The sequence below is a fragment of the Rana temporaria genome, chromosome 3, assembly GCF_905171775.1.
Source record: "Rana temporaria chromosome 3, aRanTem1.1, whole genome shotgun sequence".
In the NCBI taxonomy this organism is placed as follows: domain Eukaryota; kingdom Metazoa; phylum Chordata; class Amphibia; order Anura; family Ranidae; genus Rana; species Rana temporaria.
In genome coordinates this window covers 164635688-164659492 of record NC_053491.1, presented here as the reverse complement: position 1 = coordinate 164659492, position 23805 = coordinate 164635688, and the positions used below count along the sequence as shown (strand labels likewise).

Here is a 23805-nt window from a genome sequence, read left to right as displayed (position 1 = left end):
TGCAGTGGATGTGCAGGATTTGGCTCTGCTGTTTGACAACTCTTTTCAGAATTCTTTTGGAAGGGGGTGCATGGTGGTGGGGTAAAAAGAGGGGGAGGTGTCTTTGTAAGTATACTACTGCTTCCAGGGAGTGTACACAATTCCTAGAGTTTACATGGTGAATTTGAGAAAGGGAGCACCAACTATTTTAATACAGCAGTGCTTGTGTGTTGGACCTTTCAACTTGGTGAATGTATTGATCATCAAATTATTAAGTGGATGCACAAGTCTATATTTGATTTACTGCGTTATCCTTAAAAACACATTGGTAACTAAGGAATCCCGTCAACTCCACTTTCCAACATGCCAATTACATTATACACAGGTGGGTATGCCACAGCCACAAATGGGGTTCATGTTTACGTGGAAACCTACATGCGGGCATCTGCAACCCCCACCATTATAGGCTTTGTCATTATTATTTTTTTTGTAACACTGATTTACCTTTGCCTGTATCACTGTTGATATGTTTCTGTTGATGTAGTCCTTGCGGACCAGTTTCTCCGTCATAAATAAAAAAAAACACACACACACACACATTGGTAAAAAGATTTCAGCATACCCAGATACTTCACGCTGTAAGTCATTGTTCCTCTTCATTTCTTGATCAAAGCGTTCCTCCATAGACTTCTTCTGATCCAACAATTTCCTTACTTTCTTTTTCTCACTTTCAACCTTAAACAATAAACAGGAAAAACAAAGCAACATGAATAACTAGAAAATGCATTGGGAACGCTGAATTGCTAAAGCTAACTGAATGAATATCTTAAATCAGTTAGAAAAAATTGAAGTGAGAATCAGCATTCCCACTAATTAGCATATTTTTAAACGTAATTACCTTTTGCAGGAGCTGCCCCACTAAATGTCTACCATCAAAACTGCCCCCATCATATTACCACCAACAACTACCATCAAACTGCCCCCATCATATTGCCCCATCAAAAACTGCCCCCATCAAAAACTTATAAAAATGTCATTTGGGTACAGCGTTGTATGACCGTGCAATTGTTATTCAAAGAGTGAGAAAGCTGAAAATTGGTCTGGGTAGGAGGGGGGTTTAAGTGCCCAGTAAGCAAGTGGTTAAGAAAAATCATCTGTTATGGTTGAGTCATCAAGAGATTTCAGAAACAACTCACGATGATTCAGCAAAAAATAAAAAAAATAACTGACAATTTTTTTTTAAAGGAAAAAGCCTGACAGGCTCTCCACTCCATCCAACACTAAAAATAAAACAGGATTTAATTTATTTATAATGTAACAAATGGCGCTTTCACAGGAACTGGAGTCACTGGCCGTCTTCTACGGCCGCCATCTTGGACGTTGGCATGCCCTTCCTGACAGAGAGGAAGGAGATTTTAAGGATTTGAAGCATGCTCTCATTGACTTCAATGTTAAAAAAAAAAAAAAAGTGTTAAAAAGCTTAAATATATAAATAGCAGAAAAAAAGTTGAAGAAGTCCAATCATTAGCTGAAAGAGCTGAACGTTTTAAAAGTTGAATGGTTTTAATAGCTGAAAGTATGCAGAAGTTACGCAGAGCCAAAAAACGTACGGAATAAAATTTAAATTAAGAATAATAAAAAACAAATAACAATACTGGGAATGCTTGGAGAGCATTCCCACTAATAAAGCCAAAATGTAAATACCCCTTATTATCTCTTTAGTATATAATGAGAAATACAAATGTAAAAAGTTTATACACAGTTATTTATTACCAGCTCGATTACTCTGGAAAAGGTAACACAACCAAATAATTTTGGGAATATCCCACAATTAGTTGAAGGATCTTTGAACAAATGTTAAACTGAAAACCTTAAAAGAATGGGATACACCCCTAAAATTTTGTCCTAAAAAGTAAGCAGGAAAAAAAAAAATAACGTACTGTAATCAATTGTGTAAAAAGGAAAACAAAAATGTTATTTACCAAAAATAGGATAGGATGTAACCTACCTGTTCAACTAAATCTGCCTTTGATCGATCAAGTTCTGCCAAGCGAACACCTAATCGTGACCGGGACTTCAGCTCTTCTTCCCACAAATTATGAGAGTCTTGTGCGTTTTGCGACAGCACAGTTTGCTTATGCACCTAGATCAATGAATACATACATCAAAAGTGTCTTATTTAGCACAATTATATTATTCTCCCAGAACACAATTAAATATATTACGTATTTTTAGTGTGCATAGTGTACTAAAGAATTGTATTAGTCACACAACCTAAAAACAAGAATGGGACAGAAAAACTTACACATAATACAAAACTGTAGCCATCATTCTTAAATAATTTTTATATTGCCAAATTCAACTCTGCATCAAAACTTTGCCTCGTATATAGTACAGCAACCCCAACTAGTAGAAGACAGACCTTGCCTTTAGGCTGGGTTCACACATTCTGCAGCTCACAGCAGGGGGTCCGGTGCGTCCATGTACACCGATCCAGGTCCGAATTTCTGCCTGAACTCACACCTGATTTAGAGCCAAAGACACACAGGACCCTTTCCAAATGTGGGCCGCGGCCGCCCCGGAGGTGTGTGATTCGGTTTCATTGAGTCACGCTCTCCTGTCATGCGAATGTGATGCGGCGGATACCCGCATCCAATTCGCCCAAGTGTTAACCCATTCTTAATGAGAAACGAATATGTAGGCTTCCTAAACTGATCACTTTCTGAAAATGGCTTCCTCTGACATCAATGTCTTCTGAATCCACGACGAGCTACAAGCATGCAGTAAGAGGTCAATCTGCATGCTTTCCAGGCTAGGGACTCTGAAAATAATGAAGCCACTAGCTCTTCATAACAGCCAATCAACATTTTTAGAAGGTGAGGTTCGTAACAACAGCCTCCATTTATCGTGCAATAAAGGCTACTTTTAAAACATGATTGTTACAGGATTTTTACCTAAAGCTCCCATAAATGCACACTTCTCAATGTTAACTGTAATTAAGCTGCTACCTGGCTGGTGTGAATGGTATAACATATTGAGGTTAATAAAAAAGCAGGAAAAATACAAAAATGTAGGAATGTACTTTTTTTTTTTAGGGAAAGGTATAAATCATTGTAAACCTCATAATGAACAGAATACAAACTAGAACTCTAGGATCGCCAGCTGAGTGGAAATTGCATTTCAACAGTGTCACATGAAGCAAAGTAGTCTTGAAAAAGTATGTCTCACTTCCATCACAAATCCTAAAATATAAGTGGTTTATTCCTCATTTCAGGATAGTGGAAGCAGCCATGCATATAATTCACTTTTGGTTTTTGCCCAATTGTACATTCAAAACTGTTGGTTTATAGTACAGTTATATAGTCTTAACAGCATGAAGCCAATAAAATACAATTCCGGGATCGATCTAACCACGGTAATCTTAAAACATGCCAAGCTATACTTGTGGACCAGGTCGTTCCAGTTGTTCTAGTGCTGTGTGCTCTTTCTACATGAGTGAACAGATTTATTTTTGTTTTTATACAATTTTCTTAAAACAGATTTACGCTATATAAACTTTATGTAGCATCATTTATCAGGATATGTTATATGAGACCTTATCCACCTGGTGAGAAGCAGGGCTGTGGAGTCGGAGTCAAGGAGTCGGAGGAAATTTTGGGTACCTGGAGTCGGAGTCGGCAAACAATGCACCGACTCCGACTCCTACTAAATTTAGATTGGAATTAAAAAAAAAAAAAAGCAAGTTTAAATGTCCCAATTCACAAAAAGTTATAATTAATGACTTCTCTACTGTAAGAATAAAGACCAATGCATGCAGTGCCTCACGTAACCGCAAAACAAACACGTTAAGTGACCGTGAAGAAGCATGCTTTTCATGTGCTTCACTATATGGCACGCAACGCACAATTAGGAGCTGCAATACTTATACTTTCCATAGTGTTGTGTTCTGCTTTTACAGGGAACGCATGTTAGAGAACCAGTAAGTGTCCAAATAAAAAAATTCCAACAGGAGTTTTATAAAGCACTAAAAGAAGTTGGAAAGTATGATCGCTCATCAAAACTTACTGTTGAAGAAGCCATCCTTGTTTATCCAGAGATCGTTAGTGATGTGGCCAGAATAGTTACTGCAATGCCACCCACCCAAGTCAGTGTCGAAAGATTATTTTCAGCCCTAAAAATAATAAAGTCTGACTTAAGAGCCTCTATGAAAGAGGATCTGGCAGAGGCAATTCTCTTCCTTAGAAATCTACATTGAATTGATTTGCATTTGCTAAGCCTATAACTACATTTCAAGGTTAATATAAACCATTTCTAGGTTTTACAGATTTTGTTTTTGGTTCATTATAGATAAGCTTTGTTTTTGTTCTAAAACAACCAAATAATGTGGTTTGTATTTTTGAACTGGTAAAGATCCTGTTCCTGATGTTTATGCCTGCTGCTACTATCCAGCCACTTGATTGTTTTCATTGTGTTTGTCTTTTGCTTAAACTGTGCAATACAGTAGACTGTTGGCTTCCCAGCCAGTAGTCCTGTGGTAGGTTGCGTTTATTTCCCTCAAGGAATGTATACAATACATTTGCATATTAATACAGAGGAGTCGGAGTCGGAAGTACATAAAACTGAGGAGTCGGAACATTTATCTACCGACTCCACAGCCCTGGTGAGAAGAGGAGGAGAAGTGGTGGAACCTTATTATCTGGTTATATAGTAAAGGAGGAAGTGTGGAAAACCAAAGGGATTTTTTTTTTTTTTTTGCATTTGTTAGACAAGAACTCTAGCCTGGGAGGAAGTTGAGCATGTAGTTTAGATTAAAAGAGAAGACCATGATTATATACACGGCTTTTTTTTTTTTTTTAAAGTGTTTTATCATTTACATGGTTATTCCGGTTATCCCCCTTGTGATAGCAATACAGTTAAATAAAAAAAGCGTTAAAAAATAAATAATACATTTAAAAAAATAAAAATGTAAAGGCAACCCTGTCACCCCACACGGAAATTTCAATGCGCGCATAGGGTGTGCACCCGAATGTAGAAAGCGATTGTGCCACATATCCTGCAAATGCCGGCATAAGAGCAATAATTCTAGTTCTGTCATTCACGGTTAACGCTACACTGATACCCTGTAAGGACTTTTATAGGGATGTGCCTATAGACAGGTTTGAAGCAGAAAATATGTCACCAGCAAACCAGGAATTCTCCAAACTGGTCCAAAGCTTTATTCAGCGGTCACATCATATGTAAAAAGGCAATGTTTTGGAGACACGCAGGGCCCCTTCATCAGGCATCAGCAATCACTTGTCTGATGAAGGGGCCCTGGCGGCTCTGAAACGTTGCCTTTGTAAGTTTGATGTGACCGCCGAATAAAGCTTTGGACCAGTTTGGAGAATACCTGGTTTGCTGGTGACATATTTTCTGCTTCAAATGGTTTCCAGTCGATGGTCCCTGCAGCACCCCTTGACACCAAACAGCCTTTTCCAGGAACATGTGCGTTGGGAATATCGTGAATGTACTTAGACAGTTTTGGGTACCATGGTTTTTCACCATTTTATGGACTATGCAATTTTAAAGCCTGACATGTTTGGTGTATTTACACGACGCAAGCCCACATTTTATATTTTATCAAAAATTGGCTGTTCTATTGTGTTTGTGTGGACTAAAATTTATTTTCATGTATTTGTTCATTATATATATATATATTTATTTATTTATTTATTTAATTGATGCAAATATCATTCAAAATACAAAATTTGCTACAGGGCCTCCATTTTAGACAACAGAATTGTTTGGGTGTTTTAGGTCATAGCAACAAATGCAGATTTGAACATGTATGTGAAAAATTAAATAATTGCGCTGGGTGTAAAAGTAGTTAAGAAAACAATTACAGTAGTTGCACAGGAGCACATATTGAAAAATCCTATCTTGTTGCTTTCTTGTGAGCCAAGAACAGCCCAGTACTGCAATGCAAGAGCACATTTGTGCTACTAAACATTATCTATAGCAGTATATATTAAAGTCCTGAACAGAACTCTACTCACATGCAGGTTTAACTTCTCTTCCAAACCAAATTTTGATGTTTGCAAACCAGTTACTAAATCTTCTAGTCGATTCCGAATCTGTAAAACATGTGTACAAATATGTATTTATTGAATGTGAATATACACACACACACACACACGCACAAATATATAGTTACATATGCCAAAATAAAGTTTTCGCAAGCAAAGGAAATATTCTAGTATGCCTATCATCTTGTAAATATGAATGGTATAACCTTGCATTGTAAAAATTCAGTACATGAGGAAGTGGGAACTACGCCATCTCTTCCCCTACAAAAGCAGTTCCTAGAAATCAGCTAGCGATTGTTGCAGCTGCGGATTGCTTTTAATGTTATCCAACATCTGAGCTGCGAGTTACTTACACAAATGGATTCCTGCAGTTCTTTCTGAAGTGTCTCAATCTGTACAGACTGCTGTTTTGCAGTTGCTTCAATCTTGGCATTTTCAATTTCAAGCCTGAAAAAAATAAGAGGCGATACAGCGTGAAGAGGGATGGATGGGCCATTCTCCGGGTATGATAATGATCACTCCAGAATGTCAGAAGCATTTGTTATTGTCCTCTAGAGATACATACAGCACAGTCTTCGTATAACAGAAGATATTTACACATTCTCACTTCCAGCACAAAACCAAAAAAACAAGAAAGCTCAGTCTCTGTTAATGGGTACGTGGGCAGTGTCATCGAAATCATAAATTTAGATGACAACAGTACAATCATTAGAGTTGAGGTGATACAAAAGGAATCGAAAAGCCCACTTCAAACGTACAATAAGATAAATGAGTGCCATAACAGAAGGTGGTCCCCTAGGAAAGCACAACAAGGCCTGATCCTTGCCTGATCAATGCACATTGCTATGAAATCAGGTAATTAATGGTTATCCTTAAAAGCAAGACTACCGTTAGACTATTTTGGAAAACATCCTAAAAAGCTACTGGAAATATTGGCTTGAAATATCCTTCAGTGGGAACGCCTGTTCCAGTAACAAATTGTCTCGTGGATTTCTTCAAATTTTTTTGCCAAAATTTCCCCAACTTCCTGTTATATCGCCATGTCGGTAAGAAAAGAGCAAATCGCCCCAACTGTGACACAGGCAGAGATGTTAAAGCTGGTTATACACTGATCACAATTTAGCAGGTTCAGCAGCGACCAGACAAATTTCTAACACTGTGTGGCTGTCCTTGTTTGACATTTGTCTATCGTTTGATCCATTCCTATTGACGGCACATGTTGGAAACATTTCCTAAATCAGTGCTTGCAGCCAATCCGAAGCTGCCACTGATCAGTGTATTCTGCCGCTGTCAGAATACAATGTCCTGGCGGGGTGATGGGGATTCCTCCATCCACCTTGTTCCTCGTTTGTGGATGGAGGAAGCTGCAAGTTAAAATATATATATATATATATATATATTATATATTATGACGTAGATCCACGTACCTGGGCGCATTAATACGCTGGGCGCAGCGTATCTAAGATACACTACGCCGCCGCAACGCAACTTAGTTTTTTTTCTAATCCACAAAGAATTTGCGCCGTAAGTTACGGCGGCGTAGTGTATCTTTGGTGGCGTAAGGGCGCGGAATTCAAATGGATGTAATGGGGGCGTGTTTTATGGCAATACGTCGTGACCCGACGTAAAACAACATTTTTTTTTAACTGCGCATGCGCCATCCATGGGCGTATCCCAGTGCGCATGCTTGAAATTAACCCGGAAAAAGACAATGCTTCCGACGGTGACGTCATTCTACGCAAAAATCCCTATTCGCGAACGACTTACGCAAACGACGTAAAAATTTCAAAATTGTACGCGGGAACGACGGCCATACTTAACATTGAGTACGCCTCATAACAACACCTTTAACTATACACCGGAAAAAGCCAGACGAAAGACTTAGTTAGACTTACCGGTGACGGTATTTCTAAGAGCCTTTCAGGACAACCTTGGAGAGAGCGCAGCTCCGCCTCTTCATTAGGAAACACATGCTAATCTTTAAAAGCCCTCCTCTTCCACTATGGCCTCAGTTATTGTGGTCCGACTCTCTGGAAGACACAGCACAGAAAACCACAACACCATGATAGATTTTATAACTTATTACTTTAACATTTAGGGAGGGAAACAGCGGTTGTCCTGAAAGGCTCTTAGAAATACCGTCACCGGTAAGTCTAACTAAGTCTTTCTCCAGTCGCCTTTCAGGACAACCTTGGAGAGGATAAACAAGTAACTTACCCTAGGGTGGGACTACTGCTTGCAGAACCTTTCTGCCAAAGGCTTGGTCTGCGGCAGACAATAGATCCAACCTGTAGTGCCTTAGGAACGTTGAGTAGTTGCTCCAAGTGGCGGCCTTGCAGATCTGCTCAGGTGTAGCGCCGGCTCTTTCGGCCCAGGAGACTGCAGTTGACCTTGTTGAGTGTGCCACAATACCTGAGGGAGGCACGACTCCTTTGGCTTTATAGGCTTCTGAAATAGCAAGTTTAAGCCATCTGGCTAAAGTACTTTTGGATGCCTTTTCCCCCTTGCGGGGACCTGAGAAAGCTACAAAGAGAGCATTTGACTTTCTGAAATCTCTGGTGACAGAAAGAAACTGTAAAAGACACCTTTTCACGTCTAGTGTATGGAACGCTTCTTCTCCAGCATTAGAAGGATTTAAAGCAAAAGTGGGTAACACTATTTCCTGTGACCGGTGAAATTTTGATGATACTTTCGGAAGAAATGAAGGATCCGTTTGAAGGATCACTCGGTCTGGAAAAATTCTTAGGAAGGGTTCAGTGATGGCCAGAGCTTGGAGCTCACCGATTCGTCTTGCTGACGTAATAGCCACCAAAAAAACTGTTTTGAGGATTAAGTTTTTCAAAGAAATATTCTCCAATGGTTCGAACGGAACTCCCGTCAAACCTTGTAGTACAACCGATAAGTCCCAACTGGGAAAACTTTTGAGGATCACTGGCCTATTTCGAGCTAGTGCCCTAAAAAACCTGGAAATTAAAGGTTCTCTGGACAGAGTTTTTTCTAAGTAAACAGAAAGAGCCGCTACCTGTGTCTTTAAGGTACTGGCTGCAAGTCCTTTTTCCATTCCTTCATGGAGAAATTCTAGTACTGAGACCACACTCTTAGTTTGAAAGGTCTTGGAAGAACACCATGAGTTATACTTCTTCCACACTTTAAGATAAATTGATCTTGTTACCTCCTTCCTACTGGACAGAAGAGTTTTTACAACCTTGTCAGACAAGCCTTTGTTTTTCAAAATGTCTTCCTCAGAAACCAAGCGCTTAGATGTAACCTGTCTGTTTCTGGGTGACACACAGATCCCTGTGTTAGAAGGTCCTTCTTGGGAGGCAACTTCCATGGAGGTTTTACGGCCAGGTTCAGTATGGTTGCGAACCAAGGCCTCTTTGGCCAAAAGGGAGCAATCAGAATTAGGTCTGTTTTCTCTTCTCTGAATTTCCTTAAGACCAATGGAATCAAGGGAAAGGGGGGAAAGGCATAGCACAGATGGTAATCCCAGGGATGGGCTAGAGCATCTATGCCTATCGCCTGGTCTTCTCTGTGGAGAGAAAAGAAGTTTTGAACTTTCGTGTTTTGCTGACTGGCAAAAAGGTCTACTTGAGGATGTCCCCATTCCTTGGAGATCATGTTGAAAATCTCCTGATTTAGACTCCATTCTGCTTCTATTACTTTCTTTCTGCTCAGAAGATCTGCCAGCAGGTTTTGGGATCCTTTTAGGTGGATTGCTGACAAAGAGGCCACATTTTTCTCCGCCCAAGTCAGCAACTGATTGGCCAGCTCCATCAATCCCTGGCTCCTGGTCCCGCCTTGTCTGGTCACATAGGCCACTGCTGTAGTGTTGTCCGACAAAATTTGAACATGACAACCCTTCAGCATCTGGTGAAAAGCCAGGAGACCCATAAAAATGGCTTTTAGTTCTCGCCAATTCGATGACCTCCTTGCCTCCACTTTGGTCCATGACCCTTGTGCGGTCTGTCCATCCAGGTGGGCTCCCCATCCCCACGAACTTGCGTCTGTTGTCAGACGTTTGTCCGAGGGAAGGACCCATGAGAGACCTTTTGTGAGATTGGAAGGATCTCTCCACCACCAGAGGGACCGTTTTACCTTTGACGATAGAGAGAAGGTTTTCTCCAGTGACTCCTGGTGAGACCACTCCTGTAGGATGTTCCTCTGTAGGGGTCTGGAATGAAGCCTTGCCCATTGAATGGCAGGAATCGAGGCCGTAAGTTGACCTAGGACTGCCATGGCAGAACGTACTGACAGAGATTCGTTTGAATCTGGCTCACTGCAGAAACTACTTTTTCTACTTTTTCTTGAGGGAGAAACACCTTCTGTAGGACTGAATTGATGGTGTAACCGAGGAACCTCATTTCCTGTGAGGGGTCTAGGTTTGATTTTTCTAGATTCAATATCCACCCCAGGCTCTCTAGATGAGCCTGGGACGTCTGGAGATCTGAAACCAGCTGATCCCTTGAACCTGCAAAGAATAAGAGGTCGTCCAGATAAGGAACAACTGAGACCCCTCTCAGTTTCAGAGGCTCCAAGGCTTCCGCCATCACTTTTGTAAAGATCCTTGGTGAGGATGAGAGGCCGAACGGCAGAGCTCTGAATTGGAGGTGCCATATTGAAGTTCCCAAGTTTATTGCCAAGCGTAGAAACTTTTGTGAGGCCTGCGCTATTGGCACGTGTAGATACGTATCCCTTAGATCCAGAGAGGCCATGAAGCACTCTGGTGTTAATAACTTTGTGATGGAATAAATGGTGTCCATCCGGAAGTGCTTGTACCTTACAGTTTTGTTCAGGATCTTCAAGTTCAAAATTAGGCGATATTTGCCTGAAGGCTTTTTTACTAAGAATATGTGGGAGTAAAACCCTCTTCCCTCCTGATCTTTTGGGACTTGGACAATAACTTCCTGTTGGATCAGATCCTTTAGAAGGATCATCATTGCGGAAGCTTTTTCCTGATCCCTTGGTAGGGTTGTCACATAAAACCTGCAAGGAGGGCACTCTGAAAACTCCAGACTGTATCCTTGTGTAACTATGTTTTTCACAAAGGGGCTCTTGGTCAAAAGGCTCCACTGAGAAGAGAAAGCGGACAGTCTTCCCCCCACAGGAGTCAGATTGTCACTTGTCTTTTGATGACTGATCCTGGGGTGACTTAAAGAGGATACCTCCTCTTCCTCTACCTCTTTGAGGAAACCAGCGCTTTTTGTTTTCTTCTTTTTTGGAGGTTTGTGGAAAAGAACGAAAATTCTTTTTAACAGGTTGTTTCTTAGCCGGGAAAGCCTTCTTTTTGTCGGCTGTTCTATCCAGAATTTTTTCAAGATCCGGTCCAAACAGTAAGTCCCCTGAGAAGGGTAACCCGCAGAGTTTGACTTTAGAGGCTGTGTCCCCTGTCCAGGTTTTCAGCCATACTGCACGTCTGGCTGAGTTCACCAGGGCAGAGGATCTAGCTGACAACTTAATTGATTCAGCTGACGCATCAGCCATGTACCTGATTGATTTTAAAATCAATGGAAAGGATTCCAAGATATCCTTCCTTGGTGTACCAGCTTCTACATGGTTCATCAGCTTTTCCACCCAACACTCCAAATTTCTTGCCACCACTGTGGAGGCCATTGCAGGTTTTAGACTAAGAGAAGTAGAGTCCCAAGCTTTCTTTAACAGGGAGTCCGCTCTTTTGTCCATGGGATCTTTTAGTATCCCCATGTCTTCGAACGCAAGATCCGTGCGTCGAGACACCTGGGAAAAGGCAGCATCAACTCTTGGCTTTTTATTCCAGGCTTCAGAGTCTTTATCTTCAAAGGGAAATCTTTTCCTTAGACTTTTAGAAAAGAAGGGGCCCCTTTCTGGATCTTTCCACTCTTTTCTAATAGTATCTGATACTACTTTGTGAACTGGAAAAACCTTGTGTTTGGAGGAATCCAGACCCTGGTACATTTTGTCATGAAGAGATAATTGTACCTCCTCTTCTTGAATATCAAGTGTAGTATAAATTGCTTCAAGAAGATCATCTACTTCATCTAGAGAGACTTTGTATCTGGAATTTCTGTACTCTCCTTCCTCTTCCTCCTCATCTGAATCCCTGAGTGAGCGAAGAGTACTTGTCCCTTCATCCCCTGAATCCGCAACCTCTGACCTTGAGGTGGAAGCTTTTGGGCTGGGTGGTAAATGTTGGGGTTCAGCTTGCACTCCTGGAGTCTGAACCAACATAGATTTGACCGAGTTTAAAGAACTTGCAAGTTCTTGTACTGAAGAAAATAACACTTTATATTGCTGGGATGTCTCTTCTTCTACTAAATCTTTAATACAAGATTTACACATTGCCTTCTGCCATGAATCTCTAATGCCGCGTACACACCATCACTTTCTGCGATGGAAAAAAACGTCATTTTCAAAAACGTCAATTTAATTGACCGTGTGTGGGCAAAAATGTCGTTTTATGTCTTCTAAAAAACGACAGAAAAAAATTGAAGCATGCTTCAATTTTATGTGTCGTTTTTCAAAAGTGCACTTTTTACCTCACAGAAATTGACCGTGTGTAGCAAAAAACGTCGTTTTCTAAGACGTTTTTTCATCTACGCATGCCCAGAAGCTAGCTTCAATGGTAAAACGTGGTGGAACGTAACCTGACTTTGCAAGATCATTGTGAGAAAACGATGGTGTGTATGCAACTTCGTCTTTGAAAATTGAAGTTTCAAAAACGTCATTTTTTACTTCACAGAAAGTGTCGTTTTTTTTCATCACATAAAGTGATGGTGTGTACGGGGCATAAGAGGGTTTTTGCAGGAAGGACATTTCCTTTGAGTTGGTGGCTTTTTAGTTTTTTGTTTCTCCTAAAAACACAAAAAAGGGTATTTTACCATTGGAGAAACAATAGTTTTTTTACAAACAAGGAAAAAACCGCCACCACTTTGAAAGGAAGATGTGATAAAAAAAAAAAAAAAGATCCACAGCTAACCAAACACCACCCAGTGCAAACTGTCAGGGACCGAGAGAAGTTACCTCTGACCCTGCAGTACAGGCTCCCTAAAGGAGGAAAAATAACAAACCACATAAGCCCAATAGTAAGGATAGAGGCACCGCTGTACCCCCCTACCTAGACCTGAGCAGCGTCTGAGGCGCCTGTCTCCGCCATGGCTGTAGGTTCTTCCATCGCCGAGAGAAACACAGCCGGGACTGAATGATTTTTAAATCTTTCCCGGGTCTGCGCGTCATCAAAGACGGCCGGAACCGGAAGACGCCGCTCTTAGACCTGTCCCCTGACCTCTGCGTTACTAGGCGACGTGGACCACGCGTCGCCACGCCTCTACAGGAAACTACGCCGCTGTGCATGACGTCACCCGCCCGCCAGGACCCGGGACCGTCATGCGGCGTTTCAAAAATAAACACCGCCAATGCGGTAGTGTGCCGCCCGGCCACCTGAGCCAGAAACAGCGGACCCCTGGGCACTCAGCGCCGCTTCCTGTAGAGCCTTCACTCCACTGAGCAGGGAGAGGCTGGAGACTCCGGAGGACTCCCCCCACCCTTAGGGGAGCCTGGGATGGCCACTGCACACCAAACAGATACGGTAAGGCTTACCCCTCCAACCTTGGAAAGAGCGCAGCACCCCTGGTCCACAAGCATGCGCTTCCACCATGGCGGAGGAAACACAATAACTGAGGCCATGGTGGAAGAGGAGGGCTTTTAAAGATTAGCATGTGTTTCCTAATGAAGAGGCGGAGCTGCGCTCTCTCCAAGGTTGTCCTGAAAGGCGACTGGAGAAAAAAATGCGCCGGCCGGACGTACGTTGGTGGATCGCCGTAAATAGCTAATTTGCATACTCGACACGGATTTCGACGGAAACGCCACCTAGCGGCCGCCGTCAAAATTGCATCTAAGATCCGACAGCGTACTAAGACGTATGCCTGTCGGATCGATCCCAGATGCTGTCGTATCTTGTTTTGTGGATACAAAACAAACAAACAAACATACGACGCAGGAAATTCAAAATTACCCTGGCGTATCAATAGATACTGTGGCGTAATCCTTTTGTGGATCTGCCCCCAAATTATATATATATATATATATATATATATATATATATATATATATATATATATATATATATATATATATATATATACATATACACATACACACACACACACACACACACACACACACACACAGGGCTCAAAATTTCAAGCCCTGAGCTACTAGCCAGGCCTCAAGAGGTACTCGCCACCAGTTGCCCCACCCAATTCATACACTGCTCCATGCCTAATTGCGCCCCTAAACACGCCCTCGTAGATTATCCCATGGAATGACACTGTTAAATGTTTTATGCAGAATCAAGTTACACAATTAAATATTACCAAAAACAACTTTAACAAAATGGGACAGGGCACTGGGGGCAGACCAGAGGGACAGGGCACTGGGGGCAGATCAGAGGGACAGGGCACTGGGGGCAGATCAGAGGGACAGGGCACTAGAACTGGGTCTCTTCCCCATTCTTTTGCTGTCTCCTCTGCAACTCCCATTCATCCATCCTCTCTCTCCCTCTCCTATTCATCTCATATCAGGAGCCTGTGTGTGCGGCTCCACGCTTGCATGTCCCCATTTCCCCCTTTTATTCAGGCTGGCAGTGAGGAGAGGAGCTGCAGCACAGCGGGAGGGAGTACAATCCAGCGCCGAGATACACACAACTGCAAAGTCGTTGACACCATAGCACAGCGCACATTGACACCGCACAGCACACATTGAGACCAGTCTGCTCACAGTGCTCAGGCTGAACTGCTGGACACCTACATAGAGCACAAGGAGAAGAAAACTGCACAAACTGGAAGGCTGCCACTCTCATGTCAGGGTAACTTTCAGTGAGAGCTGCACTGCCTACCTGGGACACCCGGAGTGGTAATTTTTGCAATCCTCCACCTCACTCATTACTTTATGCTCTCCAGCTACATTGGTCAGGGCCCGGGGGAGGGGGGCAGGCTCAGAGAGGTCATACTGTTAGGTCCCATGGCTTAATGAGAATTGTAAGGAGAGCACCTGTGTACTGCTCTGCCTGTGCGCGGCTCACCAGACTACTTTTCCCGAGCATGCACCTTTCCTCTTTGGCCGCCAATCGCATCGGGGCTCTAAGTTTAGGCACAGATTGAAGGGACATTGGTCATGCAGCCCTGTCATCACTCGCCCCCAGCTTAAATCCACTCGCCTAATGCTAGCAGGCGAGTGGAAATTTTGAGGGCTGTGTGTATATATATATATATATATATATATATATATATATATATATATATATATATATATATATATATATATATATCTATCTAAGCGTATGGTCAGCTTTAGTCTTTGCATACATATTTAAAATACATTGCAACTGACTAGATGATAAAATAGGTAATGAAAGTGAAATCGGAAAGCTTACTTCTGTATGTGTTCCTCCAGTTGCTTGGCTGACTTCTCACTGCCAGCTGTTGCAGATGACAGCTCCTGCACTTTTTGGAATGCTGCAATCACTTCCCTCTCCTTATCATCCAATAAATTTTTCAACTGATGGTTACGTCTCTCCGACTGAAGAAACTGTTCTTCTAGATCCTGTATCTACAGAAATAAATACACAAAAACTCAACCATGCTTAAGGACTAAAAGGATCATCATGAAATCCATACATCCATGTTATTGTCGGATCAGAACATAATAGAGCTTTTACATACCTTTGTCCTGAACCTTTCAAGTTCTTTGTGAAGGTGCTGTTTTTCTTCTTCTAAGTCATTCCGATAACGTGTAATAACTTCAAGTGACGCCTCAGACATTGATAACTTCTTCAAAGCATCAGCAAGCTCCTGTTGTAGCTGTCTTATAGAACTCTAAAAGTGATGAAAAAAAAATAATAATCTCCAGCTTACACTAACAAACCTAGTTTTTCAGCAGGTTATCAAAAAGAATGCAAGATTTCACATGCACCAATTACATTACATTTTCAGAACAGGTGTGTCACTCCTGTATCTTGTCACATATGTGGGAAAATAGTGAGGTCCAATTTAATGGAATAAAGAATGTCACAGAGGAAGAAGCCTGGGGCTGCTAGTTATATAATCTTCAAAGACGTGTGTGCCCAATATACTGTAAATGGCCCACTTTAAACTATTGATTGCATTTCTTTCTCGTCTTTTTTTCTCTTTCTTTCTTACTTACTACATACAGTGCCTTGAAAAAGTATTCATACCCCTTGACATTTTCCACATTTTGTCAGGTTACAACCAAAAATGTAAATGTGTTTTATTTGGATTCTATGTGATAGACCAACACAAAGTGGCACATAATTGTGAAGTGGAAGGAAAATAAATGGTTTTAAAACCTTTTTACAAAGAAATATCTAAAAAGTGTGGCATGCATAGAGTCCACCTGTGTGTAATTGAATCTCAGTATGAAGTCCTCAGAGGTTAGAGAACCTTAGTGAACAAACAGCATCACAAAGGCCAACTTTATCCCTGACCAGACAGGTCAGGGATAAAGTTGTAGAGAAGTTTAAAGCAGGGTTAGGTCATAAAAAAATATCCCAAGCTTTGAATATCTCATGGAGCGCTTCAATCTATCATCTGAAAATGGAAAGAGTATGGCACAACTGAAAACCTACAAAGACGTGACCTGCCACCTAAACTAACAGGCTGGGCAAGGAGAGCATTAATCAGAGAAGCAGCCAAGAGGCTCATCGCAACTCTGGAGGAGCTGCAGAGATCCACAGCTCAGGTGGGAGAATCTGTCCGGAACACATCCATTAGTCGTGCACTCCACAAATCTGGCCTTTATGGAAGAGTGGCAAGAAGAAAGCCATTCGAAGTCCTTTTTGCTGTGTCCCCCACATGGCTTCTCACAAACTGCAAACATGTGGAAGAATGTACTCTGGTCAGATGAGACCAAAATTGAACTTTATGGCCTAAAAGCAAAAGCGCTATGTGTGGCTGAAAACTAACACTGCACATCACCCTGAACACACCATCCCCACCGTGAAACCTGGTGGTGGCAGCAACATGTTGTGGGGATGCTTTTCCTCAGCAGGGACAGGGAAGCTGGTCAGAGTTGATGGTAAGATGGATGGAGCCAAATACAGGGCAATCTTAGAAGAAAACCTGTTATGCTTCGTACACACGGCCAGACTGAGAAAAAAAGTCCTACTGGCTTTTTTCCCCCCTCGGAAAGTCCGGCCGTGTGTAGCCTCCATTAGACTTTTTTTGTCGGAAGTCCGACGGACCATAGATAGAGAACCTGTTCTCTTTCTTTCCGTCGGACTCACGGCGGACTTTTGCACGGTCAAAAGTCCGACCGTGTGTACAAGGCATTAGAGTCTGCAAAAGTTTTGAGACTGAGGCAGAGGTTCATCTTCCAGCAGGACAATGACCCTAAAAATACAACCAGAGTTACAATTTAATGGTTTAGATCAAAGCATATTCATGTGTTAGAATTGCCCAGTGAAAGTCCAGACCTAAATCCAATTGAGAATCTGTGGTAAGACTTGAAAATTGCTGTTCACAGATGCTCTCTATCCAATCTGACAGAGCATGAGCTACTTTGCAAAGAAGAATGGGCAAAAATTCCACTCTAGATGTGCAAAACTGGTAGAAACATCCCCAAAAAGACTTGCAGCTGTAATTGCAGCGAGAGGTGGTTCTACAAAGTATTGGCTCAGGAGGGCTGAATGCAAATGCATGCCACACTTTTAAGATATTTGTAAAAAAACCTTTGGAAACCATTTATCATTTTCCTTCCACTTCACAATAATGTGCCACTTTGTGTTGGTCTGTCACATAAAATCCTCAAAAAATACATTTCACGTTTTTGGTTGAAACATGACAACATTTGGATAATTTCAAGGGGTATGAATACTTTAAGGCACTGTAGTACTGATCAGCCTTTTTTAACCGGGGTGCCCAGACACCCTGGGCTTTTTCAGGGATTCCTTGGAAAAATGCCTAAAAGCTGCCGAAAAATTGTATACGAGCCAGCGAGTGGTTGAAGGCTGCCTTTTAGTTACACAACGCCACAGGTTTTAATTGTGTGCCATTACAACCTTCCAGCAGCCGGAGTCCTAACAACCAATGACTTCACTGGTTGGGAAGTTTAAGGAACCAACACACACCATTATAATTAGAGGTCGACCGATATGGGTTTTTCTCTGGCCGATACCGATGCCGATATTTAGAATTTGGGGCGGCCGATGGCCAATATATGATGCAGATTTTTGCGGCCGATTTTTGCGGCCGATATTTTAGGCCGATTTTTATTTTTTGGCAGGTGGCACTAATTGGCAGGTGCCACTGGATGGCCTTGGCAGGTGGCACTAGTTGGCACGCTAATTGGCACTGGCAGATTGCACTGGATGGACCCAATTGGCAAAAGCAGATGGCACTGATTGGCAGGTGGCACTAGTTGGCATGGCATTGGCAGGTGGCACTGGATGGCATTGGCAGGTGGCACTGGATGCTACTGGCAGGTGGCACTAATTGGCAATAGTTAGCACTGGCAGATGGCACTGGCAGGTGGCACTAATTGGCAGGTGGCACTGGATGGCCTTGGCAGGTGGCACTAGTTGGCACTAGCAGATGGCACTGGGTGGCATTGGCAGGTTGCACTGGATGGCATTGGCAGGTGGCACTGGATGGCACTGGATGGCCTTGGCAGGTGGCACTGGATGGCCTTGGCAGGTGGCACTGGATGGCATTGGCAGGTGGCACTGGATGGCATTGGCAGGTGGCACTGGATGGCACTAGATGGCATTAGCAGGTGGCACTGGATGGCGTTGCCACTGGCAGGTGGCACTGGATGGCGTTGCCACTGGCAGGTGGCACTGGATGGCGTTGCCACTGGCAGGTGGCACTGGATGGCATTGACAGGTGGCACTGGATGGCATTAACAGATGGCACTGGATGGCATTGGCAGGTGGCACTAGTTGGCATGGCATTGGCAGGTGGCACTGGATGGCATTGGCAGGTGGCACTGGATGCTACTGGCAGGTGGCACTAATTGGCAATAGTTAGCACTGGCAGATGGCACTGGCAGGTGGCACTAATTGGCAGGTGGCACTAGTTGGCACTAGCAGATGGCACTGGGTGGCATTGGCAGGTGGCACTGGGTGGCATTGGCAGGTGGCACTGGATGGCATTGGCAGGTGGCACTGGATGGCATTGGCAGGTGGCACTGGATGGCACTAGATGGCATTAGCAGGTGGCACTGGATGGCGTTGCCACTGGCAGGTGGCACTGGATGGCGTTGCCACTGGCAGGTGGCACTGGATGGCATTAACAGATGGCACTGGATGGCATTGGCAGGTGGCACTAGTTGGCATGGCATTGGCAGGTGGCACTGGATGGCATTGGCAGGTGGCACTGGATGGCATTGGCATTAGCAGATGGCACTGGCAGGTTTCACAGCACATAATGTAGCGGATAATGTGTGAAACTCTCTATACAGTTTCACATGGTGCTGCAGAGAGCAGAAAGAGGAGCTCAGATTCATTGCGATGTTGAAGGTGGGCGGGACCCGGGTTGGGTGGGGCTCAGCTGTCCACCAGCCAATGGGATGAGATCATTGGCTGGATAGCTGCTGAGTCCCGCCCACCTTCAACATCGCAACGAATCTGAGCTCCTCTTTCTCTCTGCAGCAGTTGTGAAACTGTATGAAGAGAGAGTTTCACACATTCAGCTACATTATGTGCTGTGAAACTGTGAGAGCAGAGAGAGAGAGAGAGAGAGAGGAGCTCAGATTCATCGTGATGTTGGAGGTGGGCGGGACCCGGGGTGGGCGGGACCCAGCAGCTATCCAGCCAATGATCTCATCCCATTGGCTGGTGTTGGACAGCTGAGTCCCGCCCACCCCGGGTCCCGCCCACCCCGACATCAGTCCGACAGCTCCATTCTACACACGGCACTGCTCTGCAGACAGTGTGGAGAAGGGAGGGGGAACCCCATGTTCCTCCTTCCTTCTCCACACTCTGCTGATGCAGATCTGCTAAATATCGGCCACATTTGGATAATAATCGGCCGATGCCGATTTCTCCAAAATGACTGAATATCGGCCCGATATATCGGCCGGCCGATATATCGGTCGACCTCTAATTATAATAGTACAATTTAAAGTTTTAAATATTCTGCTTTAAAATATTAGAGCTGGCACAGACATGGTTATCACCTAACCGGGGTTTATTGCAACCCTTCTATTTATTTTCTCCTCCTACACTGAACTATAGATTGCAGACATTTAACATGAACATCCCCAAATTTGCCATATCAGGGGTGGGGGGAAAGAATTCTTCTAGACATGTTTCATTGACTACCTATGCCACTTCCTCAGGAGATTAATGGGGTATGTCTACTTTACAATAGAACATCCAGGGTAAACCAGCCAATTAAAAACATATATATGTAATGTGTGCCCAAGAGGATGCACACCTGAACCACCCAAAACCAGCCAACAAAGCCTCAGGGCATAACAGGAACAGTTATTTAGTCATCATTTCCATAAGCTGTGCCTGTTATCCCCGCAAGGAACAGGGTGGATGGGTGATGTCACGATGTCCGCCTCAAGCCAATCAGAGGAAGCTTTGTATTTATTCAGAAAATACTAATCTTTTCTGTGCTTCCAGTACTCAGCCCAACTCAAATTTGTATGTAGCTGAGGTTACATGTAGCTCATACAACACTGACAGTCGCTGCATATGTTAGTGAAGGAAATTGTTTGTTTAGGCCAGTTATGTCCAAATGAACTACATAAAATTCACCAAAACCTGCAGTTTGGCTTTAAGGCTAGTCCCAATGCCAGACTGGAGATAACATCAGGATGCAGCCAACCACATATTTGCTAGGGTGAAACCACATCCAGGGTTTCCGCCTTCGGCAGAACACCTCAAACACCTCCAGGTGAAGAGCCCACTTCCCTGGAGACCGCTGTTGATGGCTGAGGAAATCTACCTGCCAGTTCTCTAGATCTAGAAAATGGAAGGCAGATAGCGCAGGAGTGGAGTTCTACCCAAGAGCGGAGAAGATCTACTCCCTCCTTGGCTGCCCCACTTGTAATGCCTCCTTGATGAATTATGTATGCTACAAACCTTAAACTGGTATTAGGCTTTGGGCTTGGAGCCTGGGAACCGTTGGGAAGCTAGTTATGTTTTCGTAAAGAGAACCGCACCAAAATAACCATCACCTAAGTGGCTAGAAAAAAAATTAAAATAAAACAGAATCCTTGCCTAACAAGGAGGGGTGTATGCCTGGAAGGGGACTTCCTGTCTTTTTTGGCCAGTGTCCAATCCCCAAAAGGTGGCAGCAAATACCCAACATAATGCAGATGAAAATACCCTGTGTCCTGGGATGTAGAATAAAGAAGCATACATTATGTGCCGTTTTATCTTTGGTGTTGTATCTTTATAGCAATTAAAAATTCTTAGACTACTTAATATCTTTATTAAGAGAAACATGTAAGCAGCCCTTTTAGAATGTTAATTGCCTGGCTCTCATTCTGATGCCATCTCTTCATTTACTTTTGGTCAATGACCTAGAACAAGCATAATGATGGGAATTTCTAACTTTTGCATTTACATCAGCATTTATGTGCCGATAGGGAACATTCCGACAAGAGGAGAGAGCAGAGAGAAGACCCAATTAGTCTCCTTAACTGTCCAGTAGAGGCCGAGGAGCTGACCAGGCTGTGTTGCGGTATTGGCAGTAGTGAAAAGTCAGGTTACCAGCTTGGCTCTGCTGTCTGGCAGGGATGTGTAAACATCAGGACCGAGTAGACAGAAATGCAAATCATTTTGCAGGTAAGCAGCACCCATGTGTGTTTTAACTGTGTAGTTAGCCATTTTTTCCTGACATTCAGCTTTAAGATAAACACATAATAAAGTATAGTATAAACTATATATTCAACACAACTATCCATGCTGATGGCTTATTTTGAATGAATACAGTTAAAGCATACATAATATTATTGAATAAATGCCTACCTCCCGCTCAACTTTTTCAGTCTCCAGCCTATAAATTTGTTCTCTAAGCTCGTTAGACTTATTGATCAAGTCCTTGTTTCTCTCTTCGACTATCTGAACTTGTCTTTCTGTGTCAGTTCGCAGCTTGCTGAATATATCTGTAAATCTGTCTTGTACATCGCAGACAGCTTTTTCCTTGATAATGCCTTTATTTTGTGCTTCCTCTAGCTGTTGGCGGAGCTGCATGTTCTCACTAGTAATCTGGGCCAGTCTCTCCTGCATTGTCTCTTGTTTTATACTGCTTTTGTTGGTTTGGTCTTTTTCCACTTGAACTGATCGTTCAAGGTCTTTTATTCTGTTCTGCGCTTCTTTCAGGTCCCTCTGAGAACTCTCAAAGAGGAGAGTTTTCTCTTGTAGAGATAAGCCAGTTCTATGAAGGTCATTTTCAAAAGTGTTTGATTTAGCCTCAGCTCTGCTAAGCTGCTGGGACAAGTTGTTGTGGCTTTCACGAAGGCTTGAGAGATCGTGATTGAGTTTGTCTTTGGATCGTAACCAGTCATCACGCTCTCTTTGCAAGGTGCGTTCTGCATCGGTTTTTGAAATCTGGCTTCGTTCTAGATCCTGTAGGGCAGAGTTCAACCGCGAACGGACTGACTCTAGTTCAGTTTCCAATCTTTCTTTTCCCTGCTTTTCATGCTCTAACTTTGAACATAGTAGGTTTGTCTCGGTCTTTAGTGCATTAAGCTGAGCGTTGCATTGGATTACAGTTTGGGTTAAGGTTTCCTCGTTTACTTTAAGATCTTTCCTTAGATCATCATTCTTTTCCTTCAAGCATTCATTTTCATCCAAATATCTGCTCTCTTCTTCTTGATAACGGGATCGTACTTGCTCCAGCTCTTGTTTAAGCACATAGATTTCCTCTTCTAGGGTTATGTTTTTCTGGGTTAAGTCTTTCACCTTTACATTAGTCTCAGAGGGTTCTCCTTGTACCTGCTAATAAATTAATAATTAGGTTAGCCAACAAGATTTTAGGTCGTGCAAGCCAGAAAATAGATGCAATTGATTTTGTTGGCACTTTATCAGCAGTGACTGCTCTTAAAGCAATGTAGATGGCAGGTAGGTAATGTAGGAAATAGGATCTGAACATGCAATTCCCATCCAACATGTAATACCCTTGTAAAGTGATCACTGTAATTTCTTTTACCGTTACCACAGTATAACAGGTGCACAATAATAACATTTAAAAAAGTTTGAAAAGAATAAATTGACTTTCACTAGAAAACTTGCACCTTCCCAACCTATGCAGAAAAAAAGGAATGTAGCTGTACTTCGGAATTTTATTGTACCTCAACTTGGAGGACAGGACAGGACAAACGAGTGGATTCTCAAACCATAGGTTGTATTCCTTTGAACTTCAGGTGTTTGGACACTGGCAAAAGCTTTGCTGGGAACTGCCTCCCAGTGTACCCATATAGCACCTCCCATTCCTTGAGGCTCTAGTATTTTAGCAAGCAGCAAGATTACCAAAGACATAGGGGAGGGACCTGTGTCCTGAACTGTACTAAAAGATATGACATTTAAAGATATATCACACTTCCTAATCTTAAATTGTACAGTACATGATGTTAGGACCGTACCCATGATCAGAAAATCTTACAAAAAATACCACTTTGGAAGTGATCGCACGATAATCTGATCATTAGTACATACAGTAAAACCTTGGTTTGAGAGTAACTTGGTTTGAGAGAATTTTGCAAGACAAGCAAAATGTTTAATACATTTTGCCTTGATATACAAGCGATGTGT

The 23805-nt window shown here is 42.8% G+C and overlaps 1 protein-coding gene across 3 annotated transcripts in view; it reads right to left on the bottom strand.

Annotated features, from left to right (window-relative positions):
* The window catches only part of LOC120931860 (ankyrin repeat domain-containing protein 26-like), a 138271-nt gene that overhangs the window by 24384 nt on the left and 90082 nt on the right, over window positions 1–23805 (bottom strand). For all 3 annotated transcript variants that reach the window (XM_040343752.1, XM_040343753.1, XM_040343751.1), the window contains 7 exons: window positions 22021–22992; window positions 15743–15895; window positions 15454–15629; window positions 6398–6491; window positions 6015–6092; window positions 1988–2122; window positions 602–714 (listed from right to left, as the gene is read on the bottom strand). In XM_040343752.1, coding sequence (XP_040199686.1) covers window positions 602–714; window positions 1988–2122; window positions 6015–6092; window positions 6398–6491; window positions 15454–15629; window positions 15743–15895; window positions 22021–22992 — 1721 coding nt within the window. The remainder of the gene's footprint in view (window positions 1–601; window positions 715–1987; window positions 2123–6014; window positions 6093–6397; window positions 6492–15453; window positions 15630–15742; window positions 15896–22020; window positions 22993–23805) is intronic.